Source organism: Dipodomys ordii, unplaced genomic scaffold (assembly GCF_000151885.1).
Source record: "Dipodomys ordii isolate 6190 unplaced genomic scaffold, Dord_2.0 Scaffold2, whole genome shotgun sequence".
Taxonomy (NCBI): Eukaryota; Metazoa; Chordata; class Mammalia; order Rodentia; family Heteromyidae; genus Dipodomys; species Dipodomys ordii.
The window spans coordinates 12,192,369-12,206,827 of record NW_012267218.1 but is presented as its reverse complement, the minus strand read 5'-3'; the positions used below and the strand labels follow the sequence as shown (position 1 = coordinate 12,206,827).

Sequence of the window (14,459 nt, the reverse complement as noted above, 5' to 3'; positions counted from 1 at the left end):
CCATATACAAGTATATTATACACATCTAGTAATGAGTTTAATGTACTTTATTCACATTTGTCAATAATATCAATATTCCAAAATCACACTAGTCACATTGTATAATTTACCACAATCAAGCAATCATTAGTTGCTTCTCTCTGAACTTTAAAAATCATTCCTAAGCCAGGTACCGTGGCTCACATCTGTACTTAGCTACTTAGGAAGCTGAGATCTCAGGACTGTTGTTCAGAGTCAACGGGACAGGAAAGTTTATGACTCTTTTTTCCTTTCTTTTTTTTTTTTTAAAGAGACAGAAAGACCTAGGCATTTTATTGTGGCCCGCCCAGGGGCGCCAACTCCTGGATACTCCTTTACAGAAAACATTGTTACGCCTTGCATTTTTTTCAAGCTAAGACACTCATCTCCAAATGAATCATCAAAAAGCCTGAATCTTACTGTGACTCAAGTGATGAGTGCTAGCCTTGAACAAAAAAGCTCAAGGACAGCATCTAGGCTCTGAGTTCAAATCCCAAGACTAGCACTAAATAAATAGTCACTAGGTGACATGTGCCAGAAAGAAATCGATTAATATGAATATGCCTATTGGAAGGGTACTATGGTTTAATCAAAATGATTGATTCTCCACTCTTTTCTAGAATATAGACCACTACAAATATAGAGATAAAGTGGTCTATGATATAGATCCCCACAAATACTCTTCAGTTTATGAAAGGCCTTAAGAGGAAAAGGCTGTGTTCCAACAGAGTGTCTATGTGCTCTTAAAACACATTTCTGCACAGAAGTAACATCATAAATAAGTGGCTGGGTACAAAGGCTGGCCAGAGGAACCCTTGATGCAATGATTCAGAACTACTTGTACCACCAGGGGGCACCCTTGCAAACACAAATGCACCCCCAGGCAAGCAAGCAGCCAGCAGAAAAGCCAGGCCAAGCCAAAAAGAACCAAACTATGTGCTTTAAAGGAAAATGAGTGAAACTGGAGATCATTAGCTTAAGAGAAGCAGAACAGACTCATAAAGGTAAGCTTGGCATATTTTCTCTCATCTGTAGTACTGGAAAAAAGAGGAAGTAATAGGTGAATATTACCAAAGTAAGTTATATGCAAATATAAAAAAATGTTATAGGGGCTGGGAATGTGGCCTAGTGGTAGAGTGCTGGCCTAGCATGCATGAAGCCCTGGGTTCAAGTCCTCAGTATCACATAAACAGAAAAATCCCCAAATGGGCTGTGGGCTCAATGTGGTAGAGCATTAGCCTTGAACAAAAGAAGGTCAGAAACAGTGCCCAGGCCCTGAGTTCAAGCCCCAGGACTGGCAAAAAAGAAAAGGGGATGGGAAGGGGAAACAAAGGAGGAGGCAACAATGCTTGATAAGAAATGTACTCATTATCTTGCCCATGTAATTATAACCCCTCTGTACGGTATTTTCACAATAAAAAAAAATCAGATTTCAGATCTGTCTTCAAAGTAGAGTTGGCAGGGCTTGCTGATGAGTTGGATGCAGTTTGAAAGAGGAATGGAAACCCGATCTCCTATCTTCTAGGTGTGGGGCCTGAGCAACTAGGGGAGCGTGGTTTGCTGCTGTCCGTGTGGGAAGCGGTAGGAAAGAAGTAGGTTGGAGAAAAGTGTTTGTCCGACATATCACATTGAGATCCCTTGTAGGTACTCAAAGGGATAAGTGAAGGAAGCAGTGGGATTCAGGAGCATCCTGAGGAAAGGGCAGGGCCCAGGGTAAAATGGGATGCACCAGTAAGAAGACCTGAGGCTGGTGAAAGCTGGGAGTGGAGAAGAAACAGCCAGGAGCCAGGATATCCAGAGGAGGCGCGGCCCTGGCAGTGGAGGAAGGACAGGTCAGTCGGAGGCTGGGTGGCAGGAGCAGTTGAAGGACAGAGCAGAAAGAAATGACCATGGGTGAAAGTCACCTGACTCTGGCAAGCTGTCCGTAGTGGGGTCCTTAGGGAAGTAGGGTAAAAGGAGGGGGACCAAGAAATGTTTCTCTATTTCTCCCAACTTTAACCCTATTCTACTAAAATAAACCTTGATAACACGAAAAAAGGAGGAGGAGAAGGTAGCAGTGCTGTCAAATGGCTTAAAAAGCTGAGGGTTTACACAGAATACTGACCAGATTATCAATTAAAATTTAATATTATTTCCTAGTCTCTTTCTCTTTTTAAACTTTTGAGAACTAGCTGGGCGCTGGTGGCTCACGCCTGTAATCCTAGCTACTCAGGAAGCTGAGATCTGAGAATCGCAGTTCAAAGCCAGCCCGGGCAGGAGAGACCGTGAGACTCCGATCTCCAATAAACCACCAGAAAACCGGAAGTGGCGCTGTAGCTCAAGTGGTAGAGCGCTCGCCTTGAGCTGAAGAGCTGAGGGACAGCGCCCAGGCCCAGAGTTCAAGCCCCACAGCCAACAAAAAAATAAATAAACTTTTGAGAATTAGAATGATTCCAATATACATATTGAAAGAAACCTTAAGAGACATAACTGTTATTAGAAGTTGTTGCAAAGCCCAAATGAGAAAAAAAGTGGAGATATTGTTTTTATAAACAAAAAGATTATTAGAAACTGACAAGCTGGCACCAGTGAATCTGAGGATCTGAGGATCACAATTCAAAGCATCTCCAATAAACCACCAGAAAACCAGAAGTGGTGCTGTGGCTCAATTGGTAGAGCACTCGCCTTGAGCTGAAGAGCTGAGGGACAGCGCCCAGGCCCAAAGTTCAAGCCCCATGACTGACCAAAAAAAAAAAAAAGAAACTGACAAAAAGCTGCTACTAGATAAGATTTACCTCTGAAGATGACACAATAAAGCTCAAGATTAAAATTTCCAAATTCATTACTTTCTGCTGTTTTTTTTTCCTTTGTACAATTTCTAGGAACAGGACATACTCACAGGTTACACTGGTTCAGCCTATAAAATTTGTGTCGTGCAACACAGAGTCTCCACACGTACTTTGCTGTTTCCATGTCTTCCTGGCAAACAAAACAGGAATAATGTCATATGAACACACATATGCACGTACACACAGATACACAGACACAGACACAGACACACACACACACACACACGCATGCATGCATGCATGAACACTGAGGCTAAGACACAGCTGAGTGACATTCTGCACATCACTTTCCCCCACACCAAGAGACATTCTCGTTTTCCAATACTGTGCTTCTTGTATGAACATTACAAGAATTTAAATTACAGGGTTGGAAGTATAGCTCGGGTGGTAAGGTGGCTGCCAATGCATATAAAGCCTCAAATAGTAAGTTCAAGACAAAAATCACAAATGAAAAAAAAATTTACGTTACAAAAACAGATAATCTGTTCCAATAGTGTGAGACTGATATTTAAATAAATTTAAAACATAAAAATACCATTTTTTTTTTTGGTTGGTCCTGTGGCTTGAACTCAGGGCATGGGAACTGTCCCTAAGGTTTTTGCTCAAGACCAATGCTCTATCACTTTAAGCCACAGCACCATTGCTGGTTTTCTGGTTAATTAGAGAGAAGAGTCTCACAGACTTTTCTGCCCAAGCTGTCTTTGAACCATGATCCTCAGATCTCAGATCCTCTCAGATCCTCCTGAGTAGCTAGGATTATATGTGAGCCACCAGTGTCCAGTTCAATTTTTATTCTCTTTTTCTTTTCCTTTTTTTTTTTTTTGTCCTGGGACTTGAGCTCTGGGCCTGTGCACTGTCCCTGAGCTGCTTTGCTCAAGGATAGTGCTCTACCACTTGAACCACAGCACCACTTCCAGCTTTTCCTGTGATTAATTGGAGATCAGAGTCTCATGGACTTTCTTGCCTGGGCTGGCTTTGAACTATGATCCTCAGATCTCAGCCTCTTAAGTAGCTAAGATTATAGGCGTGAGCCATCAGAGCCTGGCTGGATTTTTACTACATTATTTTAAGATGGGATCTCATTTTTATGCCCAGGCTGACCTGGTCTTTAATCCTCCTAATTTGTACTTCCCTCTGTCTCTGGGATGACAAGTATGTACTACTGTACCCAGCCATGGTGCTCCCCTCATAGCTTGGGATGACAGGTAGATGCCACTGTGCTCAGCCACTGATTGAGATGGAGTCTCACCGACGTCTATCCAGGCTGGCCTTGAATGGCGATCCTCAACCTCTACTTCCCAAAGGAGGAAGGATTACAGGCTTGGGCCACCACTCCTGGCTAAGCAACCACTTTTTGGCAAGTGTTATTTTGCAAAATAGTGCATTTTAAAACTTCGTGTCTTACAAAATTATGAAATCCTATCATTCTAATACCACCTCCCACTCCAAACACACAAGGGCACACAGATGCTAACTTGTTAACTTTTAGGAATAACATTCCCTCTCAGATTCCTTACTGTTTACTCACTGTTTGAAACTGGATGGTCTCCTCTTTACTTGCCAGCTCTAACGCAAAAAAGGACTTGTTGTGGGACATGTTCGCAATGTCATACCACCTAAGGACAGCCAAAACAGCAACGTTGAGCACACATACAGGACATAAGGTTTTCCCTTGCACTTGGCACAGAAGTTACTGTTCATTCATTGTTTCTGAAAGAACACTGTTTAATCAGCCATCCTGTAGTTCTAATTCAGATGACAGTATCTAGTTTCAAAAAACAAATACAGCCAGACACCAGTGGCTCAAGCCTATAATCCTAGCTACTCAAGAGCCTAAGATTTTTTTTTTGTTTTTGGTCAGTCATGGGGCTTGAACTCTGGCTTGGGTGCTGTCCTGTGCTCTTCAGCTCAAGGCGAGCGCTCTACTGCTTGAGCCACAGTACCACTTCCGGTTTTCTAGTGGTTTATTAGAGATAAGGGTCTCACGGATTTTCCTGCCCAGGCTCGGGCTGGCTTTGAACCTCGATTCTCAGATCTTAGCCTCCTGAGTAGCTAGGATTACAGGCATGAGCCACCGGCACCTAGCTAAGAGCCTGAGATTTGAGGATCAAGGTTTGAAGCCAGTCAGAGCAAAAATGTGTGTGAGACTCTTATCTCCAATTAACCAGTAAAAAAGCTAGAATTACGAGATGTTCAGCTTGTGTAAGAATAATTTATAAACCAGGCCCCACTAGCTCATACTTGTCATCCTAGCTACTCAGGAGGCTGAGATCTGAGAATCACAGTTCAAGCCAGCCATGGCAGAAAAGTTCTTGGAGTTTATTGGAGACTCTTATCTCCAATAAAATACTCAGAAAAATCTGGAAGTGGGGCTGTGACTCAAGTGGTAGAGCACTAGCCTTAGCACAAAGACACTCAGGGGCAGTGCCCAGGCCCTGAGTTCAGGCCCCAGGACCAGCAAATTAATAATAATAATAATTTATAAACCGGGAGCCAGTGGCTCACACCTGTAATCTTAGCTAGCCGGGAGGCTGAGAACCTGAAGATAGCGGTTTAAAGCCAACCTGAACAGAAAAGCCCTTTCTAGGTAGAAATGTCCCTATCTTAGTCTGTTGCCAATGTCTTAACTATTCACTTAACAAACATTTTAAGTATTTTTGGGGGCATGAATGTCAAAAAAAATTGCTCATCAGAGTGTCTCCTGATGAGAGAAATCATGCAGAGTACATTCGGCACAGTATTTGGCTAATGAGAAAATTTCTCAATAATGATGGGCACAAAGCAACCCAGAAAACAAAATAGAATATACTTTACCACTTTATAAAACAAAACAAACTTTTAATTCTTTATCAAGAGAAAATAGAATCTCAGGAGTTAAATTGGATTTTCTAAATCTCTTAAGAAATTATAACGTGGGCTGAGTGCTGGGGTGGTTCACGCCTGTAATCCTAGCTACTCAGAGTCTAAGATCTGAGGATCACAGTTCAAAGCCAGCTCAGACAGGAAAATCCATGAGACTTATCTCTGGATAAGTGCCACTGGAAGTAGTACTATGGCTCAAAGTGACAGTATTCTAGTGAAACAGTATTGAGTGAAAAAAAGCTCAGGGACCTGAGTTCAAGGCCCTGAGTTCAAGCCACAAAACTGACCAAAAAAAAACAAGTAAAACTTTTGGCCAGATGCTCAAGTGGCTCACATCTATAATCCTAGCCAAAAAGGAGTCTGAGATCTGAGGATCAAGGTTCAAAGCCAGCCAGAACAGGAAATTCTATGAGACTCTTATCTCCAATTAGCTGCCAAAAAGCCAGAAGTAGCACTGTGGCTCAAAGTGGCAGAGCACTTGCCTTGAGCAAAAAGGCTGAGGGACAGCGCCCAGGCTCAGAGTTCAAGCTTTATGGGGGGCAGGGAGGGGGAGGGGGAGGGGAAGGGAGAGAAATTCTAATGTTCTACTGTGGAACAACATGGTTCAATTCACTAGGTTTAAGATACAAATTGGCCCCCTGAAGCCATATGCAAATCTGGTGTTGAAGAATCTTACACCACTATTAGCATGTTCTTACTGGCTTTCCCTCTACATACACTCCAAGACTGATCCAAATAAAGAGAATCACTTTTTTACAATGGGGAGGGGGAATGCGGGGGAAATGGGACCAACATTGCCAAAGTAATTGAAATTTGCTGAGATGTTGGTATTTAAGGAATTTCATTACATAACTAAAGCCAGAAGAAAGGTCTAGATTTTCCACAACAATAGTCCTAGAAACCCAGAGCCCAAATGAAAACTTCACATTAAGACCATATTTTCAAGCATCTTACAAGTCTTGTATCTTGTAAGAAAGCACCATTTTCTATATATTTGGTTTTGAAGAAGGTAGACTATTAGTAACGTTACTCTAGAAAATTATTCCCATTTTCTAATGAGAAACTTGGAAGCAATTTAACTACTTACAAATACTTTTTTAAAAAAAAGTCTGTCACCAACAGAAGCCACAGAATGTACACAGAAAGAGGGGAGAAAAATACCTAAATATCACAGGAGGCCTCCCGTTCTTGTGTTTCACAAAGATACCTTCTAGACAGGCTCCGATGGATATGTCGCTCCCTTGGCTGTCCTGAAAGGGGAGAGCAGGGAAGAAACGCTGAAGAAACAGTTGCACAGATCTGACAACAACACGCACTGGCTGGAATCTGCCTTCCAGGAATGAAGCCTTCAGAAGAACTAAGAGTAAACCAGGCTGAGTAAGATGAATGGATTATCATGGAAACAGCTCTGAAAATACAAAGGACCTGAACTCCTAAGGAACTCCACGTCCAGATCAGTTCACAGCACAAACTGTGAAACTGGAATGTGCTATTTTACTACAGAAATTCTGGTCACAAGGACCTTGGCTTTTAAGTTTTCAGGGTCATGCAAATCAAGGCACATTCAAGCTTTCTCTCTTCTCTCAAGTTGCCTTTTTTTTTTTTTTCTCTTTTTGGACACAAATCTTGCCCATGCCTACTTCAACCTCCAGGGATCTGCCCAGCTCAGCCTCCCAAACAGCTGAAACTACAGATGCGTGCCACTGTGCCCTGCTTACCAAGCCTAACTTTTGAGAACCTCAGTCTTCTGGCCACCCTTACCTTGGCAGGGTAACTCTCTTCTCCGTAGCCATCCATTCTCTCCACCTCCTGCATATACAGCATTTCAGCATCTGGAGCTGTAAGCCCCCTGAGACACAAGACATTGGTGAGATTGTTGACAAAAGTAAAAGTTTTTTTGTCTTTTTGTCTGTCATGGGGCTTGAACTCAGGGCCTGGGCATTGTCCCTGAACTCTTCAGCTCAAGGCAAGCACTCTACCACTTGAGCCACAGCACCACTTCCTGTTCTCTGGTGTTTTATTAGAGATCAGAGTTTCATGGGCTTTCCTGTCCGGGCTGGCTTCAAACCGCAATCCTCAGATCTCAGCCTCCTTGGTAGCTAGGATTACAGGCAAAAGCCACCAGCACCTGGCTTAGAAGTTTTTAAACTATAGCTTACGAGCTACATATCAATTTGACATAATACATTATAAACATGGCAGGCTTCTAAGCATAACTGACCATAATGATCCTCCAATATGGAGCAAAGACTGACCCCCTACCTAGAAAGTAAACTCTGGAATTCTGCTAAAATACTAGAATACTATGGTGAATGCCAGGGTGACTTATTCAACATCTAACCCTTGAATTTTAGGCAGATTAAGAGCAGAGCCCAGAGCAGAGGTAAGGGATGAGATAAGCCCTAAAAGAGCTCCAAGTTAAAGTCAGAGGTTTTTTTTTTTCTTTCTTTTTAAGGCCACTCTTGGGGCTTGACCTCAGAGCCTGGGCACTGTCCTTGACCTTTTCTGCTCAAGGCTACTGCTATACCACTTGAGCTACAGCTCCACTTCCGGCTTTTTGATCATTTTTATTAGTGATAAGTCTTACAGACTTTGCTGCCCAAGCTGTCTTCATACCAAGATCCTCATCTTGCAGCTTCCTGAGTAGATAGGATAATAGGCAGCATGAGCCACCAGCACCCTGCTCCAAGCCACTTTTTTCCTATATCACCAAGTAATTGTTCAGTTACCCCCACATATCAGGCATTATTGAAAATCAAAGTTCAAGTCAAACAAGAAATGCAGGAGGCTGGATTACTGGAAGAACATGTGCAAAGCTGGGCATTGGTGGCTCACACCTGTAATCCTAGCAACTCAGGAGGGTGAGCCAAGGATCAACGTTCGAAGCCAGCCCAGACAGGAAAGTCCCTAGGCCTCTTATCTCCAGTTCACCACCAGAAAACCCAAAGTGAAGCTATGGCTCAAAGTGGTAGAGAGCCTTGTGCAAAAAGAGCTCAGGGACAGTGTGCAGGCCCTGAGTTCAAGCCCCATGACCAAGGGGGAGTGGGGGGGGGGGGGAATGTGGGGAAAACCAGAAGTCCATGGCTCATACCTACAATCTTAGCTACCTCAGAAGCTAAAATCTCAGGACCTCAGTTTGAAGCCAGTCTGGGCAAGAAAAATGGAGCTAATATTTACCTAAAAGATTACTATAATTATATGGCAAATAAAGTACCTGGAACTGTGTGGCATTTGGCTTACAGCTAGCATTCACTAGGAAAAAAGTTTTCTTGCACATATTAAAGAAAGTCAACATTCTCGGCAGGTATATACAGCAGTAAGTACCAAAGCTCCTATCACAGTCCACAGAGGACAGAATGCTGCTTTCAAAGCACCATTGGCATGGAGGTTGGCAAGAAGGAACACATCTGTAATTCCAGAGGCTAAGGCTCCCAGACTGGGATCAAGGCCAGCCCAAGCTACGTAGTAAGAACCCAGGCTAAGTAGTACTTGCCTAGCATTGGTACAAGGCTCTGGGTTTCATCCCTAATACCACAAAAACTAAAACAAAAAGTATACAGGAAATTGCAAGTATGTAATTCTTACAGAATTGTAAAAGAAAACAAAAACCAGACACCAGTGGCTGGCACCTGTAATCCTAGCAACTCAGCAGGATGAGAACTGAGGAGTGTAGTTCAAAGCCAGCTTGGGCAGGAAAAAACATGAGACTCATATCCAACTAACCATCAAAAAGCTGAAGGGGAGCTATGACTCGAGTGGCAGAGTGCCAGCCTTGAGTGAAAAGAAGGGACAGCACCCAAGCCCTGGGTTCAAGTCCTAGCACTGATACCAAAAAAAGGAACAGGAAGAAGAGAGAACAGAAAAAGAACTCTCCCCATAAAGTACCTATAAAGGTTTGGTTAGCAAACCAACTTCTAATACATGGAGTGACAGACTGGTATTTTTCAATGACTAGTTACTTTCTATTTCCTCAGTTCCGGATTGGTAAGATGGAGAAGAAATAAACCAATACAGGCAAGTGCTCCACACTTGGCACATGGTAAGTTACCATGAACTTCCTGTGAAAGCAGTAGTAGCGACTACAGTTAAGCTTTCAATATGTATTTAATCTACCAACACATATTGTACATCCACGCAGGCATTAATTCCATACCAGTTCCACATCTTATATCTTAATGTTACCTGTATTTCTGATGTAGTAAGGCCACTTTCTGGGTTGCTTCTTCCAATACTTTTTCATCCTGTAACCACTCCTATAACACAAAGCAAAAAACAACAACAACAACAAAAACTAAGCTTAGGAAGAATCATTGCTTTTCTTATTGACTCATCATTTCAGGTAAAACTGTAACTAGTAAGCCCAGCACTGGTGGCTCACACCTGTAATCCTAGCCACTCAGGCGGCTGAGATCTGAGGATCACAGTTCAAAGCCAGCCCGGACAGGAAAGTCCATAAGACTCTTATCTCCAATTTACCACCAGCAAACTGGAAGTGGTGCTGTGGTTCAAGTGGTAGAACACTAGCCTTGAACACAAAGAGGCTCAGGGACAGCACCCAGGCCCTGAGTTCATAGACCAACAACCGACCAAAAAGAAAAAGGAAAAACTATAATATCACTATTTGGGGGTTCACTTATAAATGTAATCTTGGCTTATATAGCTAACTGTGATCTTTCTAAGGACTTAACTGACTTCTGCTCAGGAACGCAAATAACTTGCCTTGCCTTCTCTACTCATCCCAGAGAAGGTTTTAGCTGAGTTATTTCAGATTGGTAACACTCATTAGCCACTCCTGAGCCCCGCGCAAAAATATCCTGTGCATTCTCTGGCTAGCTGTGTAGATTCTCAGGAGTGCATTCCACCTCGCTCAGTTGTTTCAAATATAGTTTTCGTGTCATTTCCAACTGCAATAACTTTAAAAAGTTGAGCTGGGACTTTCTGATGAGAAGCCAAATTCATTTCAACATCAATTTTGTGATATTTCAAGCCTCCAGTTGAAAGCAAAAGTGCTGTGTGCTACTCAGAAGCCAAGAAAGCATCTCTCTTAGACTCATATTCAAATACAGAAAGAATTTCTTTAGGCACAGCAGGGTGCCTGTCCGTCAGTTTCCATGATCTGACACTTGGGCTCTATCCCAAAGGGAGCTGACTTAACACTAAGCCCGACCTAAGACCTCCAGCATACAGACTTCATTTCAGGAATTAAGAAGAAATTGTTTATACAATTAGGAAAAATTTGTTTAGAAATTGTTAGAAATTTGGGGGAAAAATGTTTATAAAGAGGCCCAATAACCAAAAGTCTTACCACAGGAAATAAGGCAAATTTCTGAAGAAAGTCTTGGGATTCATACTGATCAAAGTCACCAAAATCAGCTATAAAAAAAAAAGACAAATATTCACACTGATTATATTTTCTTGGCATAGCAAAACATGCACAGCAAAACTCAATTCGCAATATGCTGATGGTATGGTTCATTCAGAAGTCACATTTTTCTGATAAGCTGCTACAGGTTGCAATAGTCTGTTTTTAAACCAACCAAAGCAATCAAATGAGGACCTAGGAGGTAGCTCATGCCTATAATCCTAGCTACTCAGGAAGCTGAGACCTGGATGATCAAGGTTCAAGCCAGCCCAGGAGAAAAAAAAAAAAAAATCCATCTCCAAATAATCAGCAAAAAGCTGGACTAAAGGTATAATTCAAGTGTTAAATTGCCAGTCATGAGAAAAATTGCTGAGCACAAGGCCCTGTGTTCAAGCTCCAGTACCAGTATACACATATAGAGAAAAAGAAAATGCTCTGAATATATATATATATGTATTTCTATTTACTGAACTATTTATTGCCTTGATACATAACAATGAATTTCTAGAGATTTCTAAAAGTCCCATATTTCATTGAAGTAAACAAGGAAGTCACTTAGAGAATAGAATATTTCCCTAATCTAAAAACACTACTAGAGATCATATAGAAGTTAGTTTTTTTATAACAGTTTAATCTGATAGAACAGTTCATTGCCCCGTAAGCATTACGTACCTTGCACCGCTAAGCCTGCTAAATGAATTGCTTGCTCTAATGTACAAGGAATGTTTCCTTCCAAGATATCTTTCTTCAGCTGCAAGTAATACTGATACCTATGAAAAACAATGTCAATGTTATAAAGTCAGTATCATCTTCATTCAAGACACAGTGCCATTTACCATTCTGGGGTAGAGGAACATAAATACCAGTCAAATAAAATATGAGAGAGAGAGAGAGAGAGAGAAAGAGTGTGTGTGTGTGTGTGTGTGTACCTGTCCTATGTACTGTCCCTAAGCTTGCTTACTTTTTTTTTTTTTTGCTCAAGGCTAGTGCTCTACCCATTGAGCCACAACTCCACTTCTGATTCTTTGGGATTTTATTAGAAATAAGAGTATCACAGACTTTCCTTCCCAGATATGAGCCACGAAGATGTTTAAATTGAGATAGTGATTAGTTCAAGTTTTCCCTGCCAGCTTCCACTTTGTTCTTTAGCATTTCTATTTTTGACTTCTTTCACTGTAATTGTGTTGCTCCTACCATCTGCTTCTTGCTTATGTGGTGGTCCAGCCTCTTCCAGTAACTCAGACTCAGACTGTCAGATTCAAAAAGATTTAAAAAAGCTGGGCACTGGTGGCTCACACCTGTAATCCTAGCTACTCAGGAGGCTGAGATCTGAGGATCATGGTACAAAGCCAGCCGGACAGGAAAGGCTGTAAGGCTCTTATCTCCAACAAACCACCAGAAAAAAGTCAGTAAAATCCATCTCAGTCTTTAAGTTAGGCATGGTTGTACGAATCTGCAAGGTCACAGGTAAGGATCGCAGTCCAACGCTGGTCCCAGACAAAAATTCCTTAAAAAACTAAAGCAAAAAGGGACGAGGGTGTGGTTCAAGTGGGAAAGCTTCTGCCTAGCAAGCACCAAGGTCCCTGAGCTCAAACCCCAATACCTCCTCCTTCACCCAAAAAAAAGAAGATTCCAACATGTAACTGTGAGAAAATCTAGACCACAAGTGTCTAGTTTCTCTATCATGCTTCTTAATATCATCTTCCTTTTCTGTGTCCCTTTTAAGTATACTTCCTAGCTGATGCTTTCTGACTGGTAACTCTGTACCTCCTATGTCCCAATTTTCCCCTCATCCCACTCTAGGATTCAGCTTCCAGAGTTATGAGGCTATTAAAATGAAACCTTTGGCACAGTTTCTTGAAGAATAAACACAGATTTTTGGACTCTGTTGTCTAAATCCTCTCATTCCCATATTGCAAAGGGTCAGAAACAAAATCAGCAAAAACATCAAGGATGACATCACTACGAGAGTTCATAGAACTGGGAAGACAGTAGCTCACTCTTACAAGTAGCTACTCAGGATGCTGAGCTCTGAGGATCAAAGCACAAAGCTGACATGGGCAGAAAAGTCCCTAAGACTCTTTCATTTCAAATTAACCACCAAAAAAAACAGAGGTAGAGGTATAACTCAAGTGATAAAAGTACCATCCCTGAATGAAAACGCCAAATAAGGCTGGGAAGGTGGCTCAGTGGTAGAATACTTGCCTTGCATGCATGAGGCCCTGGATTTGATTCCTCAGCACCACATAAGCAGAAAAAGCTGGAAGTGGCGCTGTGGCTCAAGTGGTAGAGCATAGCCTTGGGGTGAAGAGCGGAAGGACAGCACCCAGGCCCAGAGTTCAGGCCCCATGACCAACAAAAAAAAAGAAAAAGAAAAAAGCCAAATAAGAGTGTGAGGCCCTAAGATTAAGCTCCAGGACAGAGAGAGGGGGGCGGGGGGGAACAGAGGCAGAGAGAGACACACAAAGACAGAGATAAAGAGACAGAGAGACAAAGAGACAGAAAGAGAGAGAGTGTTGATAAGACAGTAGAGAAACGTCTCTTTAATCATTCCTCTGTTCAAGGAATAACTTATCCAATGCACAACCCAGAACAAAAAAATCATGACATGTCACATAGCAGAACCCGTTGGTAATATGGAGGCTAAAATGTAGGGTGGGAGAAGCAAGTTTCCTGCTGCCTTCAACCTTGGCTTCACTGGACCTCACTAGATGGCTGTGCATCCACTGCAGGTATAAGACTCCTTACCTGGTAATCTCCTGCTGCAGCTGGGAAACGGAAGGCACGTAAAACACCACTCCAAAGTACACGGTAGGCTCCAGTGCGTATTTATCCAGCTGTTTCTTCAGAGGTTTTTCCAGATCTACCCATCGGCGCTGATTCTGCTTATTGTAGTACCAGAGGCTGAAGTAAGTGACCTGGAAGGACAGAAGGTCACTGAGGGAGGCAGTGATGCACAAAAGGATTTCAGTGATGTCAACTGCACCAACTAAGAGCCTGGGACCAAGGGGACGTGGTCTCCTATTGCCTCTTTTCTTCCAGGGACAACAGCAAGATGTAAAGGGGAAAGAAGACAGGACTTACCACAGAGATAACTAGTACAGGAAGTATAAGACAGCAGTATAAGCGAGAGGCATAAAGGCAAAAGCCAGCTCCACATCATTTCTTGCACTCTGAAAGATGTGTACATGGCCTGGATACCACAAAGTAAGTACTGTGCAACTTTTCATACAGATTTAACAACAAAAAGTACTGAGCTAGGACTGGGAAGGTGGCTCAGTGGTAGAGCGCTTGCCTTGCATGCATAAGGCCCTGGGTTCGATTCCTCAGCACCACATAAGCAAAAAAAGAAAAAAGCCGGAAGTGGCGCTGTGGCTCAAGTGGTAGAG

General features: G+C 42.4%; 1 protein-coding gene across 1 annotated transcript in view; it reads right to left on the bottom strand.

Moving 5' to 3' along the window:
- The window catches only part of Ptpn21 (protein tyrosine phosphatase, non-receptor type 21), a 66,229-nt gene that overhangs the window by 27,643 nt on the left and 24,127 nt on the right, over positions 1 to 14,459 (bottom strand). Inside the window, exons 3-10 of the mRNA XM_013017800.1 lie at positions 13,819 to 13,988; positions 11,743 to 11,840; positions 11,014 to 11,081; positions 9,891 to 9,961; positions 7,470 to 7,557; positions 6,870 to 6,958; positions 4,375 to 4,462; positions 2,897 to 2,976 (exon numbers count right to left, since the gene is read on the bottom strand). Coding sequence (XP_012873254.1) covers positions 2,897 to 2,976; positions 4,375 to 4,462; positions 6,870 to 6,958; positions 7,470 to 7,557; positions 9,891 to 9,961; positions 11,014 to 11,081; positions 11,743 to 11,840; positions 13,819 to 13,988 — 752 coding nt within the window. The remainder of the gene's footprint in view (positions 1 to 2,896; positions 2,977 to 4,374; positions 4,463 to 6,869; positions 6,959 to 7,469; positions 7,558 to 9,890; positions 9,962 to 11,013; positions 11,082 to 11,742; positions 11,841 to 13,818; positions 13,989 to 14,459) is intronic.